General features: G+C 40.1%; 1 protein-coding gene across 2 annotated transcripts in view; it reads right to left on the reverse strand.

Moving 5' to 3' along the window:
* Positions 1-19,578, reverse strand: part of GNAL (G protein subunit alpha L) — a 212,427-nt gene that overhangs the window by 59,062 nt on the left and 133,787 nt on the right. For both annotated transcript variants that reach the window (XM_086608564.1, XM_086608563.1), the window contains one exon: positions 1,279-1,376. In XM_086608564.1, coding sequence (XP_086464690.1) covers positions 1,279-1,376 — 98 coding nt within the window. The remainder of the gene's footprint in view (positions 1-1,278; positions 1,377-19,578) is intronic.

The raw sequence follows: 19,578 nt of genomic DNA on the forward strand, positions 1-19,578 counted from the left end.
ACACTGATCACAATTTAGGACAACTTTCTAGAGTTGGTTTTTTTTGTGTGTACCACCACTGCTTTCATTTCTAGCCGCTCCGGACTGTGAGCAAATGCCCAGGTTTTGGTAAATTCAGTCACTGAGGTCAAATGAGTTCCTTCCTACACATATGTAATTTTCCCTCGCTTCCATGTGCTGATGAATCATTACTGGATCCTTCTCTTTCCCAAAAATAGTCTGGAAAGAGGGAAAAGAAACTCTGACCCGCAGCACCGATATTCCCCACTGCGGCAGAAGTGCAACAAGCCCTTTCGTGACACAGCTCGCTTCCTCTGCTTCAGCCGCGGCACCGGGAGCAGAGAGGACAGGAAAACACAACGCTGAGCGCTACAACAGACGTGCGGCATTGCTGCTGACCATACTGACAATTACACAAATCATAACACACTAGAGTGTGTTCTTTGAAAACCCTAAATCACATAGCAACTGTCAGAGTACACATTTTCGCAACAGCAGTTCACATGAAGTGTGTATTTTTGGTCAAAGTCTAATTCAAAGCTGGGTTATTACCGAGGACAGCTAAGTTTTGTAGCCCTGGCATGTTAATGAACCATTTCCTGATTAATTTGTTTTCATCAATGTACTATGTATTCATGATTTGCATCTTCACAATCCACCACACATATCTTTTCAGAACATTTTCAATCAGATGACTCCATTTAAGGATTATGACTGTGTTATCCACATGCATACCGCTTCGCTTGATGTATATGAAGGAGAGCATACCAAATGTACTACTATTTTTAATTCAATACTGCTTATCATTTTTTTCCCCAGAAAATACATTACTAATGCAGGTATGCATCTGGTTAGGTAAAAATCTCAGAAGCTTTAATGGAATGTGAAAACACAAAGCAATTTCAGCACTGTTCAGGTTTCATAATGTTAACCAAAGCATTTTCCTTAGATCGGCTTTATGCTTTTTAAACTTAATAGTTTCAATTGAAATGATTTTATGTAAATCTATTTCAAATGGAATAAAGATACTTAAAAATATTCAATTTTATCTTTTTCATACTCATATTAATGAGCTGTTAAATATCTAGTTGTATACTAATCGCAAACTATGATAAAACCATCAATTACTTCTGCTATATATGCTTACTCTACACAGAGAATTAGAATGTTAATCTCTGCATTGCAAAACTCCCAGGTCTTGCTAATAAAAATATATTTTCTAACTTGTTATAAATGGTTATATTTTTCGCTATTAATTCCATAAAAACAAATACTTACTACTGTGCACAGTCAATCAGTTGATATTCATTTGACCTCTCGAAGCACGCCTTTACGCCTTCATCATCCCAGAGCTTTTTTGCATGTTCAAAGAATTCCTGAAAATTGGAAATGTAACAAATAAGAGAAAGTTTCTCAATCTTTTCAATCCCCAATCTATATGTGTTGCTCTCTCCTTCCAACCTTCATGGTTTATACTTTTGCAGAATGACAGATTACGCCTTTAAAGAAGAGAAGCAAAAAGCATTTATTATCAAAATTGCAGTAAAATATACTAAACACATGACTGCTGATGATTTCCAGGATGTGATATGTAATGAAGACTGTCTTCAAAGTAGACATATAAAATTTACATATAAATTTTAAGTAGACATATAAAATTTACTGTAATTACGAATGTTATCGAGAAGCATGCAAATTTAATTTTTAACTAAATTTATGCTTCTGTCACGGAAAAGGCAGAAAAACGATGCAAAAAGTGGCTCAGCTTATAAACTTTTGCTTCCCAGAGAAAGAACCAGTCTGTAACTTTAAAAAGATTGTGTAATTTTTCCTGAAAAACACAACTTTCCGCTGCTTGGTATTTTCTCATGCAAAGTAATAATTTGATTGCAAGACCTTCAGAGCTTTGCTCAACATTGCTTCCTCCAAGCAGCCGCCTGGCACAATGTGCTTTTCCCAAGCATCCCAATCCAAAAACATCTGCCGGCAAGCTTATTTCAGAATTATTTGAAAGAGGAACCAAAGCTGTCCTCAGTGACAGTGAAGCCATAGCTCCATAAAACGCGCACACGCAGAGCTGGAGGTCCGACCCTGCCTGCCAGCTCCTCCAGTCCCTGCTGTAGAGCCTCACACGCTTGAGTTTGTTTTAAAGCTGGGAGTCCATTTTATGTTATATCATTACTGGTAAGTCAAACTATAACTGAGTTTTTCCAGCTAAAGCTTTCTAAAATCAAATGAAGAACAGCTAGAGAAATAAATATTTCCTTCATCATATGACTGAGTCTTTTCTCCCTCAAACCAAATTGTTAAAGTAGTACGTCAACTTAAACACAGAAGTTGTTTGTAATCTCTTAACACCTCAATACGGCTACTAAATCATCAGAGTCCTTTGGTCAGTCATAAATTTGTGAAATCTAACGAATGGCTTTTCCACAGTTCAATTTGGCTCTCTGTGAATTGGCTGTAATACCATTATTCACTTCATAATCCTTTCGAAATGTCGTGTAAATATCTGAATTCTGAAACTTTCTGAAATTGTTTGCCAGTCCCTCCTCACACCTTTTCAGGATTAAAAACTGCTCTCAAAAGACAAAATTGGTAGTGAAAGATCTTGGCAGCACAGCGAGTTCGCTTTTACTCTGTATGGGTTTCCCAGCCTTGCAAGCCACCCCTGTGAGGTGCCCAGAAGGTGACACTCTGCTCCTCAGCAACTGCCTGCGACCTGCTGGCAACATTTTCAGGGAGAGGCAAAACACAAGCTAAGATTTTCAGAACAAACTGGTACCGAAAATTATTTAGTTAAGGTTTGAATATGGCTACAGAGGTCCTGAACAACCCCAGAAGTGCTTTTTATCTTTCAACTATATTGTGCACAATGTAGAGAGAGAGAAAACTCCATTCTTTAAGAAGTTTTCAAAACCTCAGAGAAAAGGAGATGTTGAAGCAGGTGTGAAAAACCTTTGCAGAAAGTCTTGGAAGAAGAGAGGAAGCAGCACTTAAGATTGGCAGATGCTTATACTCCCCCTGGAATTTATTTCTTCACCCTCGTGAGGACATGTTCATTTTGCCTTTGTTATTTTAACGACTTATGCAATGATTGTTTAAAACACTGCAGATCCACCTTTTGAAGTTATGCTACGGCTAGTATAAACTCTTTGTTCCCACAGCAGAAGAAAAGCAAAAACAAGCTCAAGAAAGGACAAGATATCAAACTAAATAAGTAACGAGAAAGTGCACACACATAACAGAGAGCACGACTACAAGAAAAAAGAAAGAACTGGAGAAGTCAAAATGATAAATATCAGAAAACATGGAACATTCCCCAGACTTGAAGCTTATGCTTGATTGATATTTAGGGCACCAGCTCAATGCGTCTCACTTGCTGGCATCTTTGTCCAAAGAAAGGCATTGCCTTCTCAATGGAATGAGTGAGCTCTGGATAAGCATCAGGGTCCCGAGGTAAAAGGACCCTGCTCTCCCACCCCCTTTGACGGGTGCATGTACGGCAGTGTACAATCTCAGCCCTCCTGCAGGCGTTCATGGCTGCAGGTGTGGGGAACGGAGCACAGAGTGTCAACCCTCCCCTCCCCGCCATCAGCAGGCTGGAACCGTCGACGGCCTGCCCAGAAAGCCATCTCTGAGGGGAACCTCCATCTAAAAAATGGTCCCATTCAGCCCCACGCAGCCTATGGGAAGGAGATGAGAAGAGGAGAAGGATGTCAGGGTGAAAGCATCCTTTCCTGTGGGGTGGGATGGATTAAGAGATGGCTGCAGATGTAAATAAACAAGTAAATAAATAAATAAAATTGCATAGCTACCTACATCAGTTTCTAACTTCGCTTCTGTTTTTACATCCTCTGTATGAGCTTTATTTACTCTTAAAAATCTTAAAAATCTCTTCTGCAAAAGAGGCAATCTTTCCAGCTCAGCTTCTGAGATTGTACAAATATGCTGTAAATACAGGGTTTCCGTATTATATGCTTCAAATATTTCCACCTGACCATTATATCTCAAAGCAGTCTATTTAAAACTACTTCCAGTCTTCTAGTCCAAAGCAAATCCTACAAAATGGAGCAAATATACTTACCTCATTAAAATGTACCAATCTACTGCAGAGGAGTACACTTGCCTGCAAATTGCCTCCCACACAGCTCCCTGATCCTTCTTTCCCAGGTGACTAAAGCCTTCCAGAAAAATCCTGCTTCATTTCAAGACACCAAGTACCATGATCCAAGTTTTCACACTTGTTTTTTAACTCCTTTTTCAACTGCTCCAAGTTCTTCAGTATGTTTTCTCCTCAGCTGCTGAAGGCTCCCATCACGCACAGTCAAGCACACAGGAGGATCCTGCTCACGGATGCCAAACATGTCTGGACCCCGACCTACTCTCCACTGCACCACAACATCAAGATAGCAGTTACCACATTAGCTTCAACTTCTGCAACCAAGCACCCCTCTGCCCGAACGGCCTTCCAGCAACTGCTCTCCAATGCCCCGTCCCCATGACTCATTCCTATAGATCCCAAAGCTTGCCACCTCTTCCTCCTGCCATGGCCATGTCATGGCCACCTTGCTGGCAAGCAGGCACTGGTGAGATAATGAAGGCACAGGCTTTGGGCTAGGCTGCTCTGCAGCACCTGCTCTTGAGGCTGCAGTACCCTCAGGGTGGTGGCCACATTGGGCAATGTCTGTTGCAGGCAAGAGCCAGGGTAATTCAAAGGACAGAGAATTCAGATTTGCTCCAGCTGATAAAGGAAGACGGGTGAAAACTGTCAGTTAATGTTTCTGGAGGGTGGGGAACTACATACTAAACATTACCTTAGGTCAGTACAACACAAATGAGGTTTTAAGAGTAAGTAAAGAGCAGCTTACGTTCTGAGATGGCAAAACTAAGATTTTCTTAAGGGTTTGACTTCTGGCTCGTGACTATTCGGAAGTTCTTAAAAGTCACAAGCCAGGTCCTTTAAGAAGGTCCAGTCCTCAACTGGGACAGGAGAAAAGAGGGACATGGAAAATCACTAGGGGCATCTGATGCACTTGGTTTGGAAGTACATGCAGTTGACCTCTATTGGATCAAAGTCACTGAAATCTGCTAAGAATATTTAGTATACTGAAGAGAACCAGGAATAATATACTGTGCCTGAAAGCAGAAAAACATCTACATCATGATACATCTATGAACATCAAACAAAACAAAGCTGTTTCATCCAAACTCTTCCTTAGGGAAAGAGGCATACAAATATTTGCACCTATTAATATACATATAAAATAAAACTGCTAATATATTTTTTGATGTAGTATTTTAATTAGAGCACTAGAGAAGTAAATGATGTCTCAGGTCTCATGAGTCCCAGGTCTCATGGATAACAGGTACTTTTTACTTTACTCCAGTAACCTAAGAATTTATAGCAATCATTAGACCATAAGATACCAAAATTTTGATGTGATCAATATGCAAGACGTGACACACAACATTTCAAGTATTTACTAATATAAAACTATCCAGAAATTTTCAGCTTTTCCTGAGAAAATAAAAAAAACCTCAGCCCTGCATTCCTGAGCTTCCTTTTCACTAGCAGATAATTTTTGCTATACATAAATATTCACGCATAATCTAAAAATCATTAAGTGACATAAGCAAGTTATGATTCTTTTTTTTTTTGCAGAACAAAGTAAGCTAAGATGTACGTAACCGGGTGATCAGGCCCAGTCAACATGGGTTTATGAAAGGCAGGTCTTGCCAATCAAACCTGATCACCTTCTATGACAGGGTGACCCGCCTGGTTGACGAGGGAAGGGCTGTGGATGTAGTTTTCCTGGACCTCAGTAAAGCCTTTGATACAGTTTCTCATAGTGTTCTGGTGGAGAAACTGGTAACTGCCGGCCTGGATAGGCACACCCTCCTTTGGGTTAAAAACTGGCTGGATGGCCGGGCCCAAAGAGTGGTGGTAAATGGGGCTAAATCCGGCTGGAGGCCGGTCACCAGTGGGGTTCCCCAGGGCTCAGTGCTGGGTCCAGTTCTGTTTAACATCTTTATCAATGACCTGGATGAGGGGATTGAATGTACCCTCAGTAAATTTGCGGACGACACCAAGCTGGGAGGCTGTGTTGATCTGCTTGAGGGTAGGGAGGCCCTTCAGAGGGATTTGAACAGACTGGATCGTTGGGCTGAGGCCAATGGCATGAGCTTTAATAAGGCCAAGTGCAGAGTCCTTCACTTGGGGTATAAAAACCCCAAGCATCGCTATAGGCTCGGGGAGGAGTGGCTGGAGAGCTGCCTGGCGGAAAAGGACCTGGGGGTGTTGGTTGACTACCGGCTTGATATGAGCCAGCAGTGTGCCCAGGTGGCCAAAAAGGCCAATGGGATACTGGCGTGTATCAAGAATAGTGTGACCAGCAGGAGCAGGGAGGTGATCCTGCCCCTGTACTCGGCACTGGTGAGGCCGCACCTGGAATATTGTGTCCAGTTTTGGGCCCCTCGCTTTAAGAGAGATATTGAGCTCCTGGAGCGAGTCCAAAGAAGGGCGACTAAACTGATCAAGGGGCTGGAAAATAAAACTTATGAGGAGCGGCTGAGGGAGTTGGGGCTGTTTAGCCTGGAGAAGAGGAGGCTGAGGGGAGACCTGATTACGGCCTATAAATACTTGAGAAAATATGGTGGGGAGTTAGGGGAAGGGCTCTTTACATTAGTGATGGGAGATAGAACAAGAGGAAATGGGCATAAGCTTAGTCAGGGGAGATTCAGGTTGGATGTTAGGAAGTATTTCTTCTCTGAAAGGGTTGTCAGCCACTGGAATAGGCTGCCCAGGGAAGTGGTTGAGTCCCCATCCCTGGATGTGTTTAAGAATAGGGTGGATGAGCTACTTGAGGATATGGTTTAATGGGGATTAGGGATGGTTGGACTCGATGATCTCTAAGGTCTTTTCCAACCTAGAAATCTATGAAATCTATGAAATCTATGAACCGGATCCATGAGCCTGCAGCCCAAGCCGCCGAGCCTGGCAGGATGCTGTGCTGTTATGGGGGAGGATGGGCAGCCACATGGTCTGGGAGAGATGACTAGGAGGAAAGACTCTAACCTAGCACTTTCTCCACTTCCCTAAGAGCTGTGAGGAAGCCCTTTTCTATGTGCTGCCCAGGGGACAATGAGAGGGACAGTATCCTGGGCAAAGGGAAGCTCAGCTGAGCTCCCCGCTCCCACTCCAAAAAGCTTCATGGTCGGTGAGGGTGTCCGGTGGAACTGCTGCTGCGCTGGCTGCAACACACGCCACACATCCGATCAGTGTGTTGGTATTCTGTTGGGTTTTGTAGCACAAGACATGTAAAGTAAGAAAAGAATGGCAATTTTAAAAAGTTTGTATTTCAGCCAAGTAAAACCTAGAATTTAACAGGATAAAGCAAAAGCTACTTTTGCAGCTCCAGGACCCTCTTGCAAGCCTCTACAGTCTCTACTTGCCGTAAACAGTTCTCGGGTGCTCAGATTAAGATTAGGGCAATTTAAATTGAAGAGTTCCACTCCTGTATCCATTAGGTTCTCGTTTTTTATTGATTATTAATTTTCTCATTAATTGAAGACTTGTGCATTAGGAATGGGAGACAAACTTTCCCAACATTGCTGTTGTGACTGAGTTTTGCTTCAAATTTAACTTTCTCTACAACCTGACTGCTAAGAATGAAGGGAAAAAAACCCAACTGAGAAAAATCTCTGTGCTTCCAAACATGATGACCAATATAATCAATAGAGAGCTACAAATCTGGTCAAAGGAAGAAAACCACTTTTCCCTGTGGAGGTTACTGGCACATCCTAGTACACTGGGTATTTCTACAGTCTACCATCGTGCTTACCCCATATAAGCATCTCTGAATCTCCAAATAGGATGGTACTACTACACAGAGTAGTTTCCTAATCTCTCAAAGCCTTCGAATCACATATTATTATCTTTCTATAAGATATACATGGCAGCTCAACATAACATAATCTAACAGCTAAGATTTTTTAGTATGTAGCAAAAAATAAATCATCTGCTTTTTGTTGTAAGAATGTATAGTAATGTCATAAATAACGTACAATAAAAGTGATAATGCAAACTGGCTGAGTGAATAAACTTGAGAAAACAATACCTGGGGCTTCAGGGTGAATGATAAGAATAAAAAAAAGGTACTTCTACGCTATGCAACAAATCATGTAGGCAGTAGGGAGATTAATTTAAGTAAAATAAACAACCTTTTGTTGTAATTTTTTGTATACCATTTGTTTTCCATTGCTTGGGCCTTTCTCTGCAATGTAATACCCAGGGTCTCATAGAAAAAAAATAAAATCTAAAAAGTTATCTGCATCATCTTGTATATAAAGGTGTTGCCTAGTGAATCTTAATTTTGAGAGTCTGACTTTAAGCTTGAATCTTAACCCAGTGTTTAACTGAGGTGGCTGTAAACTGATGTTACAAGAAACCCAGAATGGACAGTGACACTTTACCTCAGTGCCCCCAGTCATTACTAGTTTGCTTGTGCCAAGTGTAGCAACTCATTTTCTATTAAAAATACTCTTTGGGCCCAAACATCTAGCGAGGGCAACTCTAAGCTCTAGGAACAAGAATTTTTAGATGGTCGTAATGCAGAAATTAGGAGGTAAGCTACCAGGTAAGACACCCAAGAGAGAAGGAACCCTGCTCAGTTACCTCTTCCACAAACAAGTACCATCTCTTGATAATCAACCTCTTGTTTATGAGACAAAAGTGTCCCCTATGGCTCAGCCAGCTCCACTTCTTAATCCTTTATGAAATGCTCTGCCTAACAAGGGAGCTGTTTTGCTGTAGGTATACAAAATGCAGCTGCTCAAACTCCTAATGCCCGCAACAAAGACAGGCAAACAGAGTTACAATTTAAAAACAAAAGCAGAATACATGACTTGAATTTTTCCAACAGCAGTGGTGTCAAAACCTTCATTAGCATCCAAGCAATAGCACGAGAAACACTGAAACCATGTAGGAGTGGTCAACTGGCACGCAAGGACCATGCTTAACAGCAGGGTTTAGATGTTTCTAAAGCACCAGCGCTTACGGTAGATTAATTATACAGAAATCTTTAAGAGAAGTACAACCTCTACCCCCTGCCAGGTATTTGCTGTTGTAATTTGTGGGTGTGCAATAATCAATGCAATTACTTTGCTAGTTAGTGACTCATTCTGACAGGCAAAGCAGCAGTTTGGTCCCTAACCCTCCTCTGAAACCTAACTCTGGATCTATCAGAGAGAGTTATTAGAATAATACATTCAGATCTACCTTCTCTCCCTGTTCATTGGACTTGTTTTGCCTTTTTTAGGCTGGAGGCAACAGCCTTGAAGCACGATCAGTATGCTCTAAGTGTAACCTAGTTCATTAGAACCAAACATGAGAGGATGGTAAATACCACCTTCACAGAACACACTTCTGCTGGAGCATCTTATGTTCCAAGAAAACAGAATTAGCTTATTAATGCCTAGGAGAATCTTATCCAACTTAGAATTGTAAGGAAAGAAGCTGGGGAAACAAACAGCATTTATAGAGACATGAAAGCACCGTTTTCACATAGCTACCATCTGCCACCGTATCTAGATGAATGTATGAATTGTAGAGCTCGTTGACAATGTTCAAAAACCAGAAGTGCAACCAGCACAGTACATTCTACGTCCCTTTCTTGAACTATTTTTGTAACTTGGCTTTTAAGCTCTTACTCTACGCTACATTTCCAAGAAATGTGTACAGTTAAGGCATCAGCCTGATTGCCTTAGCAGTTCTATTTCTGCCTGCTAGAAACATATCCCATCTGCCATCTTATTTTATAGAAATCAACAAGTTCACTTTCGTAGACCACAGGGCTTATCTACAAAGTCTGAGAAATATATTAATACATTTTTCAAACTCACATGTGTCAAACACTAAAAAAAGGTCTGAAAGTCCTATAGATCATACTAGCAAAACCAGAAATAAAACCATGATTTTGTGCTTTCACAGTATTTTGAGGACAGCACTGTGGATAAGATAGGCTTTGAAGATAAAAATGCACTATAAGTCAAAGAGCAGTTCCATGTTTTTTCTTCCCTACTTATTAAATGATGGCTTTTTTTTTCTGAGCTAGACAATGAAGCTTTTATCATGCTTAAAACAAAAATCTCTGATTCAATCTTCTAGTTTCCATTTTAATTGTGTATTTCAACTTTCAGTCTGCCATCACAAATTCTTGAATGCTGCTGCCTACCTAGTATTTTGAGGGGGCCATCAAGATCTCTACTAAGAGAAATAATTTAAGCAAACTACTTAGTGTACGTAGTACCTCAAAAAAGTGTTGTGCCTAGGATGCAAAACTCACGCACATTCTTTTCCTTGAAGGTATTTTCATTTTGTCTATTTTAGGACCTCTTCCAGAATGCACATAAAGCTCTTAATTTAAAAAAAAAAAAACAAACTCTCAAATTATTTGTAATTACAGGTGTGTTACACAATCCTGCAACTCTGTGGCTCTTTGCATTTCTGGAGCACTTGAGAAAAGAAAAAAGTAAGTATTGTTATAATTTCCTCAAAGAAAATTTTTTGTGGACAATAAATGATGACAAAGCATGAGATAAATCTGCAAGTTCTGAACAACATACAAAACTTCATGGCACTGAGAAAACAGAAGAAACAAAAATCTCTGTGAGCAAGACGCTGATAACACAGATGTCTTTATAGAGCACTGAGCTTTCAAACTGGAAAAATTACTGAAAAACACATAACCCGCGTGTCACCTGTGCTGGGAGATGTTTGCTTGCTGTTTGTTTGTTCATTAAAAGCAATAATGGCACCACAAAAGTGTACAGGTTCTGTATGTCAACACTTGAATCTCTATCTAATTAGGCAAGACTAGACAGAGCGGAGTCCGTCCAGAGTAGAGGATGGCAAATCAATGCACAGAAGTTTTGTTACTGCTTCTGGTTCTGCAATCATTTAACTCCTGGTCCTCCATGTAACAAATTGCAATGAACATCATACTTAATTCTCTTGTAAGAAATACAACATCCGGTCAGTGCATATGTACAAACCACTCTGCAATCCCCGATGAAGGGACTGTTATGGACACGAGAAGTACTGCTATAAGCCATGTATTATCAACTGGTAAACTTCAGACATTTCATGGCAGGTAGTATCAAGTGTGGTGTTTTTTTTTTTTTTCAAAACACAGGCCAATAATAATAATTTACATGCTGTAACACAGCAGAGCTGGATCTGAATCCCCTACAGTTTTAATGCTCGAGTAGTGTTGTATCAGTTCACGGTTTTTATCAGCTGTATAGTAAGGCAGTCGTCTTTGGCACAAATCTGAACAAAAAAATGGAGACCCTCTGGTGGATTATTATTTCACTGAGCAGTGAAAATCATGCAGTTAATTCTTGCCTGCTGCTTTGAAGACAGAACACTAAATGTGCACTGTCACCTTTTGACAATGAGAAGTGGACCCCCTATGCAAGCTACTCCTGCGGTGCTCTCAGTCCTTCTTACAGGTCTGCCTCGGTTTTCATGACTCAGATGGTGGGGACACCCTCAGTGAAGCCAGCTCTCTCCCCTGTCCCCAGGCAGCTCTCCTATCCCTGCCCATAGGGAATCTCTGCTGCTTCTGCAAATACAGTTTCACAGTGAAGAAAACCTTGGAGCGAGCTGAAAAAACACAAGCCTGCAGCTTATAATTCTCACAGTACGAAAAGTTTCTACTGCTCACAGCTTCAACTGTTTTCCTTAAACCAGTTTTGAAGGTCATACATCAAGGAACTACTTCATACTCTAGTACGCACTTTATTATTTGTAAGTGACTTCCCACCAGACAAGTGGTTTGCAAGGACCGAGAACTCTAATTTCCTTTTATAGATTTGATTCGGAAATAAATGCTGGCAACATCATGTGACTAACAGGCAGCATCCACAATTTAGGCAACTCTCATAATTAAATCGGAAAGTAATGGAAAAGTCAGCCCGCTGCTGCCAGATCTATTTAGCCTCCTACTCCTCTGCACAAGTTTAATCTAAATTCTTCCACTTTATCTCTCTTCTTTGACACTTCTTCCTGTCCTCATCCACGTGCAAAAGACAGTCTGGCTTCAAGACAGTAACTTACTCATTCTGAAATATTTATAATAGCAGGAAAAGGAAATACAAGTCTTTATTACATCTCTGTGACTAAACTATAAACAGAGTTTCAGCAAACAAATTTTTGTAAATTAACAACCACAAATGTATATATAAGTATATGAATAAGGATTAAAAAAAACCCACTTTTTGTCTTTTCTATCTGACGGCTGTTGCCTTTAAGAGCTATTCTGGGAAAAGGCTGTGGATACAACTGCAGGAACTAGTAATTTTGACTATCTGAAAATAATATACTTTAAAGGAAACTCATCGTTTGAAGGCATGTGCTCACAACTTTTACAGATGCAGAACTACTGTATCTTATTATTCAGTAAGATCAAGGTGTCTTAATAAAAGTGAATCCGAAAAGTATCACAGATAAGTCTTAAGTAAATCTCAGCCACATTTTACATAATTTTCAACATTCTCCTAGTGCCAGCCCCCATGAATCTAGTGCTGATGTGCCCCAGAAATCAACCTTTTCCAACTAATTGAGAATAAATTTAGCTAGTGACTTCAGAAAAGTAAGATTTCAATTCCTAGTGTTTAGTTCTTTATGTCCATTCTGCAAAGTATGTAATTTTAAAGAACTGAGATAATAACATCCTATTATGTATAATATAGAAAGAATGTATATACAGTTAACAAATGAAACTGCTGAGACATCAGAACCTAAGTATTTTTTATTAGCCCATAAATGTCTTTGCAACTCAGAAAGTGCCTAGAAGTTACCAGAAATCTGTATCTGTAGGAGTAGAAATCTCTACCTTTATGAATATTGATGACCAGAAACAACGAACAACTTGTGGATGGGAAATTCTGTTAGAATTTCAGAGCTGTAAGTTGTTAAGGGGGTCTGGCTTATTGGGATGCAGACGTTTCCAGGGTACTTGAGAAAACTGCTTTATACAGCCTAGCCTTTATATAGCCTATAGTTTCTTCCCTTTCTTCCCAGTCTTTTATTTACTATTCACTGCAAGATTATTTCTCAGTCTAAATGTAATCTAACATGAAAGCTGCTGACCAATATTGTAAACAGATGATTAGTGTCTTGTGACTGCCAAAGAACTGTCAATGAATCTCAGTACATGATGTCCTACAGGAAAGCTGGAGAGGGACTTCTTACAAGGGCGGGTAGTGATAGGACAAAGGGCAATGGATTTAAACTGAAAGAGGGGAGATTTAGATTAGATGTAAGGAAGAAATTTTTTACATTGAGGGTGGTGAGGCACTGGCACAGGTTGCCCAGAGAAGTTGTAGATGCCCCATCCCTGGAAGAGTTCAAGGCCAGGTTAGATGAGGCTTTGGGCAACCTGGTGTAGTGGAGGATTTCTCTGCCCATGCAGGGGGGCTGGAACTAGATGATCTTTGAGGTCCTTTCCAGCCCTAACTATTCTATGATTCTATGAAATAGCTCAATATATCTGCAGAATATCTACATTTAAAGCAAACAATAATTTTTTAAGTATGAAAAGGGAAAAGCTTTTTTTTTTTCCCAAGGAAAAAAAAAAGAAAGTATTGACTTGGAGAACTTGAGACTCCAAGCAGTTCTTTGATCAGTCATGCTGAGCGTATGACACATTTGGTCAAACATAAATGCCTTCTTCATATATAGTTGTTTCTGTTTTCATGTGTGGCTTTCTTATCTACCTTTTATGGATCAAATTTTAATGCAATGTAATTTAATTAAACCAACATTCAATACACATTTTTAAGCTATTTAGATAACCTCATGACATTCAGTTTGTAAGATGAGGAAATTCACTTAAAAGCTTTGCTTTCAGGATTTGCTTTCTACACGATCACACTCTGAAATTGTATTTATGCTGCACTTAAAACAGGAACTAAATAATAGTGTCTTTTGCTTACCATCCTTTTGTTAGTGCTAATTTTTCACATGGGTTTCTTTACAAGAAATTTAATTAAATGTGGATAAAGAGCAGAGTGATCTTTGCATAAGAATAATCATCCACATAACAAGAGTTTTGTGACTTTTCTATTTAAAACTAAAGGACACCCACATCCCCTATATAGACTATGATTTTTGTTGCTCAGAAGTCATTACAAAAATGTAAGCTAATTCTCTAACACATTCATTGACTTTTTAGAATCTGTCTTGAAATCTGATAGAGAATAGGCAAGTATTTTAATTAACTGGATCTTCCTTGCACTGTATTTGTACAATTTCTGGTTTCTTAATGTTTACCCACACAGTCTAGTATTTAGCTCTGTCCTTCAGAGGTGGACAGTCTCCCACACAAAATGGCTCTGCACTCAGCACACGTAGGCCACAGATTGGCAGCAAATCTCAGCAAGGTTAGAGGATATTTTCCTTTTACATCCTCAGGCACTCGGTGCAATGGGACCTTGATGTTAACGTGAATCTTCTGATGTGTATTGGTTTGTGAGGCAAGGTATTTGTGAGGCAGGGCTACAGGGGTGGCTTCTGTGAGAAGTTGCTAGAAGCTTTCCCTACGTCCGACAGAGCCAATTCCAGCCGCTCCAAGACAAACTCATCACTGGCCAAGGCTGAGCCCATCACTGACGATGGCAGCACTTCTGGGATAACGTATTTAAGAAGGGGAAAAACTTGCTGTGCAACAGCAATTGCAGCCAGAGAGAGGAGTGGGAATACGTGAGAGAAACAACTCACCAAGAGAGACAAACAGCAGACACCAAGGTCAGTGAGGAAGGAGGGGCAGGAGGTGCTCCAGGTGCCAGGGCAGAGATTCCCCTGATGCCCCTGATGAAGACCGTGGTGAGGCAGGCTGTGCCCCTGCAGCCCATGGAGGACCCCACACCAGAGCAGGTGAATGCCTGAAGGAGGCTGTGACTCTGCAGCAAAGCCTGTGCTGGAGCAGGCTCCTGGCAGGACCTGTGGCCCTGTGGAGAGAGGAGTCCCTGCTGGAGCAGGTTTGCTGGCAGGACTTATGACCTCATGGGGAACCCACACTGGAGCAGTCTATTCCTGGAGGACTTCACCTTGTGGAAGGGACTCATGCTGCAGCAGTTCGTGAAGAACTGCAGCCTATGGGAAGGACTGATGTCAGCAAAGTTCATGGAGGACTGTTTCCTGTGGGAGGGACCCCACGCTGGAGCAGGGCAAGAGCGTAGGGAGTCCTCCCCTTGAGGAGGAAGGAGTGGCAGAAGCAACGTGTGATGAACTCACCATAACCCCCATTCCCTGTCGCCCTGTGCAGCTGGCTGGAGGAGATAGAGAAAACTGGGAGTAAAGTTGAGCCTGGAAAGAAGGGAGGGGTTGGGGGAAGGTGTTTTAAGATTTGGTTTTATTTCTCAGTATCCTACTCCGATTTCATTGGTAATAAATTAAATTAATTTCTCCAAGTCAAGTCTATTTTGCCCGTGATGATAATTGGTGAGTAATCTCTCCCTGTCCTTATCTCGACCCACGAGCCTTTTGTTATATTTTCTCTCCACTGTCTGTTGAGGAGGAGGAGTGATAGAGCGGCTTTGGTGGGCTCCTGGCATCCAGCCCCACAGGATGCTTTTATTATTTAAGTACATAAATTATAACTGTTATATAAGGCTCCAATAGCCATCAGCAACTTCAGACACCACAGATGAGGCCAGAATTTTCAAGAACTGACTTAGTTCTGGGATAGGCTGAAGTCTAAACACTAGTGCTGTGTCAAGGCTAATACAGCGACCAGAAGGAAGCTGGGGGAACTGCCCAGATTCCTCCTCAATTTCTTCTCAAGGAAAGACAGTTATTGCCACTTATTTTCAGGACAGTTATGCACTCTGTTGAGCCCTGCAGACCAACATCTTGAAAACAGGCACTGGTCAAGTATCATCGTTCACTCTTGGTGAGTGAGTTGGCAGAACTGTCCCCTCAACGTAGCCTGAGCAGACTGCTGCTCTCCTCTGAACAAGTATTAAAAACTTAGAGAAAATGCTGGCTTCTTAAACCAGCATTTTTTTACAACAGCAGTCTTAAAATTCTGATGATGCTGACTGCCATGGACATCTACCAATACCATATTTCTACATTTCTAGCAGAGCAATCCTACTGCCCAAGCTGATCAACAATAGCCACAGAATCCAGCATGCATAAAGATATAACGTAGGTGTGCAAGGAAACCTTAAAATAGCATAAATAAACACAGCTGTCTATTGTCATTAATTGATCTATGATCATATCTGGTTTTTATACATTTGTAAATTACAACTCAACGCTGATAGTCCCTTAATGCACAATCACCGTCTGGTTCATTACCAGATATACTTCTAACGCTATGAGCTGGTAAACCAAAAGATATGTATTATCAAGAGAATACTGAAAAGCAGTTTTCCCTTTAAATGCAAGCAACAAGATAAACAAGATAAACATATCTGCTTCTACTGAAGTAAACTGGCTAGCAGGATTCAAGATACACTTCAGATTTTTGGTAAAGCAACAGGCAGCCAGAATACATATATTTGTATTTTCCATGTTTAAATTATATAAATTATAAAGGTTCTTTCTAAAATAGATGTCAAAGATTAGACAGCTAACTGAACAGACTTAATATAGTTCAAAAAAACGTTAAGTGGCTCCTGTCAACTGGCTTCAAGTGAGTTGAACGAACTAAACATTTCCAAAAGGAAAATTGCATGAAGTTCCTAAAAACAGACTGTAGACAACAGAATCGCAACAGACAAATTTCATCCTTTTTACAGAGAAAAAGGACTCCAAAGGTATGATGGAATATCATTAAATAAATGCAATCTTTGAAATAAAATAGATATCTTTGCTAGGTAACGGCCACATGAATAGAGTTTTTATGTATTCAAAAACCCAAGAATTTTTATAGCAAAACTGTAAACTGTTTTTTTTGCTTGGAGGCAGAGATGAGTTGTGTATCACAAAGTCTTGCTAGAATAATTACATCTGATTGGTGTGCGAGAAATTCATATCTGAGAAATAGCAGCAGTGTAAAGGTAAAATCTAGTGCGAACACAAACATTTGATAGGTGCAAGCTTCTGATAGCTTAACTGCATAATTCAAAAAGAAGGCATGATTATGTTGGTGGAAAAATTCCTTTGGTCAGAATACGTAGCTATGCTACCTTGATCCATCAACAGACATACACTGGCAAGCATATATGAATTTAACTTAAGAGATATAAGTGGAGAAAAGCCCTGAAGAAATTTGACTGGTATCACATTTTCATATATTATGCTCCCTGTGACTAGAAGAAAATGGTTCTTAAACTTTTCAGTGAAATGGTGACTTCTATCAACCTCCGTCATCAGTCCTACATCTTGCAATTTTTATTTTATATTTCTCTATTATTTTTCTATATGCAATTAGCCCTTGTTAAATTTTGGTCCTCAAAATATATCTCTGCAAACATAATCCACAGTGACCAATTTTAAACATTACTGAATTGTCTGTATTTGATCACTAATTTAAATCAAAAAATGCCAACGGCAACTTTAAGAACAATTAAAACATCCTTCTGTATATATAAAATTACTCTCTTCTAGTGCACTATAAATCTGGTACATTCAAATACAGTCAAACCTTTGGCTTGGAAATTTTCTGTTTGCAGATTTATAGCCACATTAGCAACTCCTAAATGTAATTTACTGCTCTATCATACTGTATTCCCATGTAGCAACTGTAACAATATCTGCTCAGAATGTTCTTAGCAAAATAAAAGATAAAATTTCCAGGAACTAAGTTAGAAAATCTACAGATTGTCTAACATACCTCACAGAAAACAGCTGCTGTATGACTATATCATTAGATTACATGTCATAAAACACAGAAGGATTCACATCCATCTTCCAGCCCTCTTGTTAAAACATTAAACAGATAAAACAAAGCACTGAAATCTGAAAATGTTTCCCTCATCTTTATTTTGCTACTCATCAGACCTTAATAAAAATCTAACAGAAACAAAACATATTTTTAAAATTAGCACACGTACGATTAACATACCTATTAGTGTATCACCATCCAATCTGCTCTTCCACAGCCAGAGTATTTAGTGTCAGCACTTACATCTTAAAAGTCTTAGAAACAAAGTATGCGCTTTATTTATGGATGCACTGACTTTTCCCTAATGGATTGTAGAACAAATCGGGCACCTCGTCTAACCCGGGGCTCCCGCACTGTCATGCCAAACCTTTGGGACGCCCAAGCCAGAGGATGATAGAGAGGCCACTCCTGGCTCTCCTGGGAGGTGCATGCGCACCCCGTGTGGTGAGTGCCTACATGTGGCAGCTTCCTGAAAACAGTCGCCCCCCCCCCCACTTTCCAAGGGTCACTGCCTCAGGAGCAGCAGCAATCTGCACAGACACCCTCGCCACTGGCCTCAGTCTTGGGGTGGGACCCAGCAGGGGCCAGCGTGAGAAGTAGGAGAGAGATGGGGACCAAGCTTGGTGTGGGCACTGACAGTGCCCAAGGAAAGCACAACTGGATGCATATGAACACACTACTTGATTTGGAGTCGAAACCTTTTACAGAGACAAATCAAATACAGGACTAAATAGTGGGACAACTGATCTCATTCTCTTTGGCTTTACAAAACAACTTGGACTTCTTAGGATGTATATTAAAAAAAAATCTATTTTTACTAAGTTATTTAAGTAATAAGTCCACCACTGATATCTCATGGAAAACAACTGTTTTCCATAGGTTTTACTGAGCAACAAGAAAGAAAAACGTGTGTGCACTTCCAAAATGACTCTTAGGCGCAGGTCACGAAGCACTTCAGTTGCAACTGAAGCATGTCATAGCTCTATACTAAATCATTACACTGAGTTTTTGGATGGTTAAATTTATCTGGGATTATATATCTTGCTTAAATCACTCAGAGAGCCAGGGCAAGCACATAATGGAGTCCCAGTGCATCTTTGCCAGCATGTAATGTAATTCTTTGCTGAAGGAGATAAACTATGTTTTTGCCTTTACTCCAAATGTTTTCTTTTCTATGTCTTTGAGGTTTTTGTTTATAAATTATTTTTAAAAATAAGCAGTCTTGGTGTTATCTGGATCACTGTAGAAATGATAAAAAGAGGGAAAAACATTGTATTGCTATCCATTTTATTAATTATTCTCTCAGTTAACTGAAAACTATTAAATAAATATTCTATCAAGGCAATCAGTTCCAGTGCTCCACCTTACTTTTCCATTTTCTGAACGGTTTGGCCCATGCACTCTGTGAATTTGCCATACTGTCATTGGGATTTTTTAATTTATTTTTTTTTGGTAACACCATATCTATTTGAGTATTTGACATAAATAGCAAACTGTAATATAGCAAATCATGTTGCCAGAAGTACAGTACACTATTGGAAATACCTATTCATGGAGGTGATTTGGATTGAACAACTGGGTAACTCTTTGGACAGAAATTATACAAGTCCCTATTAGTGTATTCAACTTGAGTAGTTTAAGTATACTGCTGGATTTTATGTTATTTTTTGCAACTCAG

This window comes from Tauraco erythrolophus, chromosome 3, assembly GCF_009769465.1.
Source record: "Tauraco erythrolophus isolate bTauEry1 chromosome 3, bTauEry1.pri, whole genome shotgun sequence".
NCBI classification, from domain to species: domain Eukaryota; kingdom Metazoa; phylum Chordata; class Aves; order Musophagiformes; family Musophagidae; genus Tauraco; species Tauraco erythrolophus.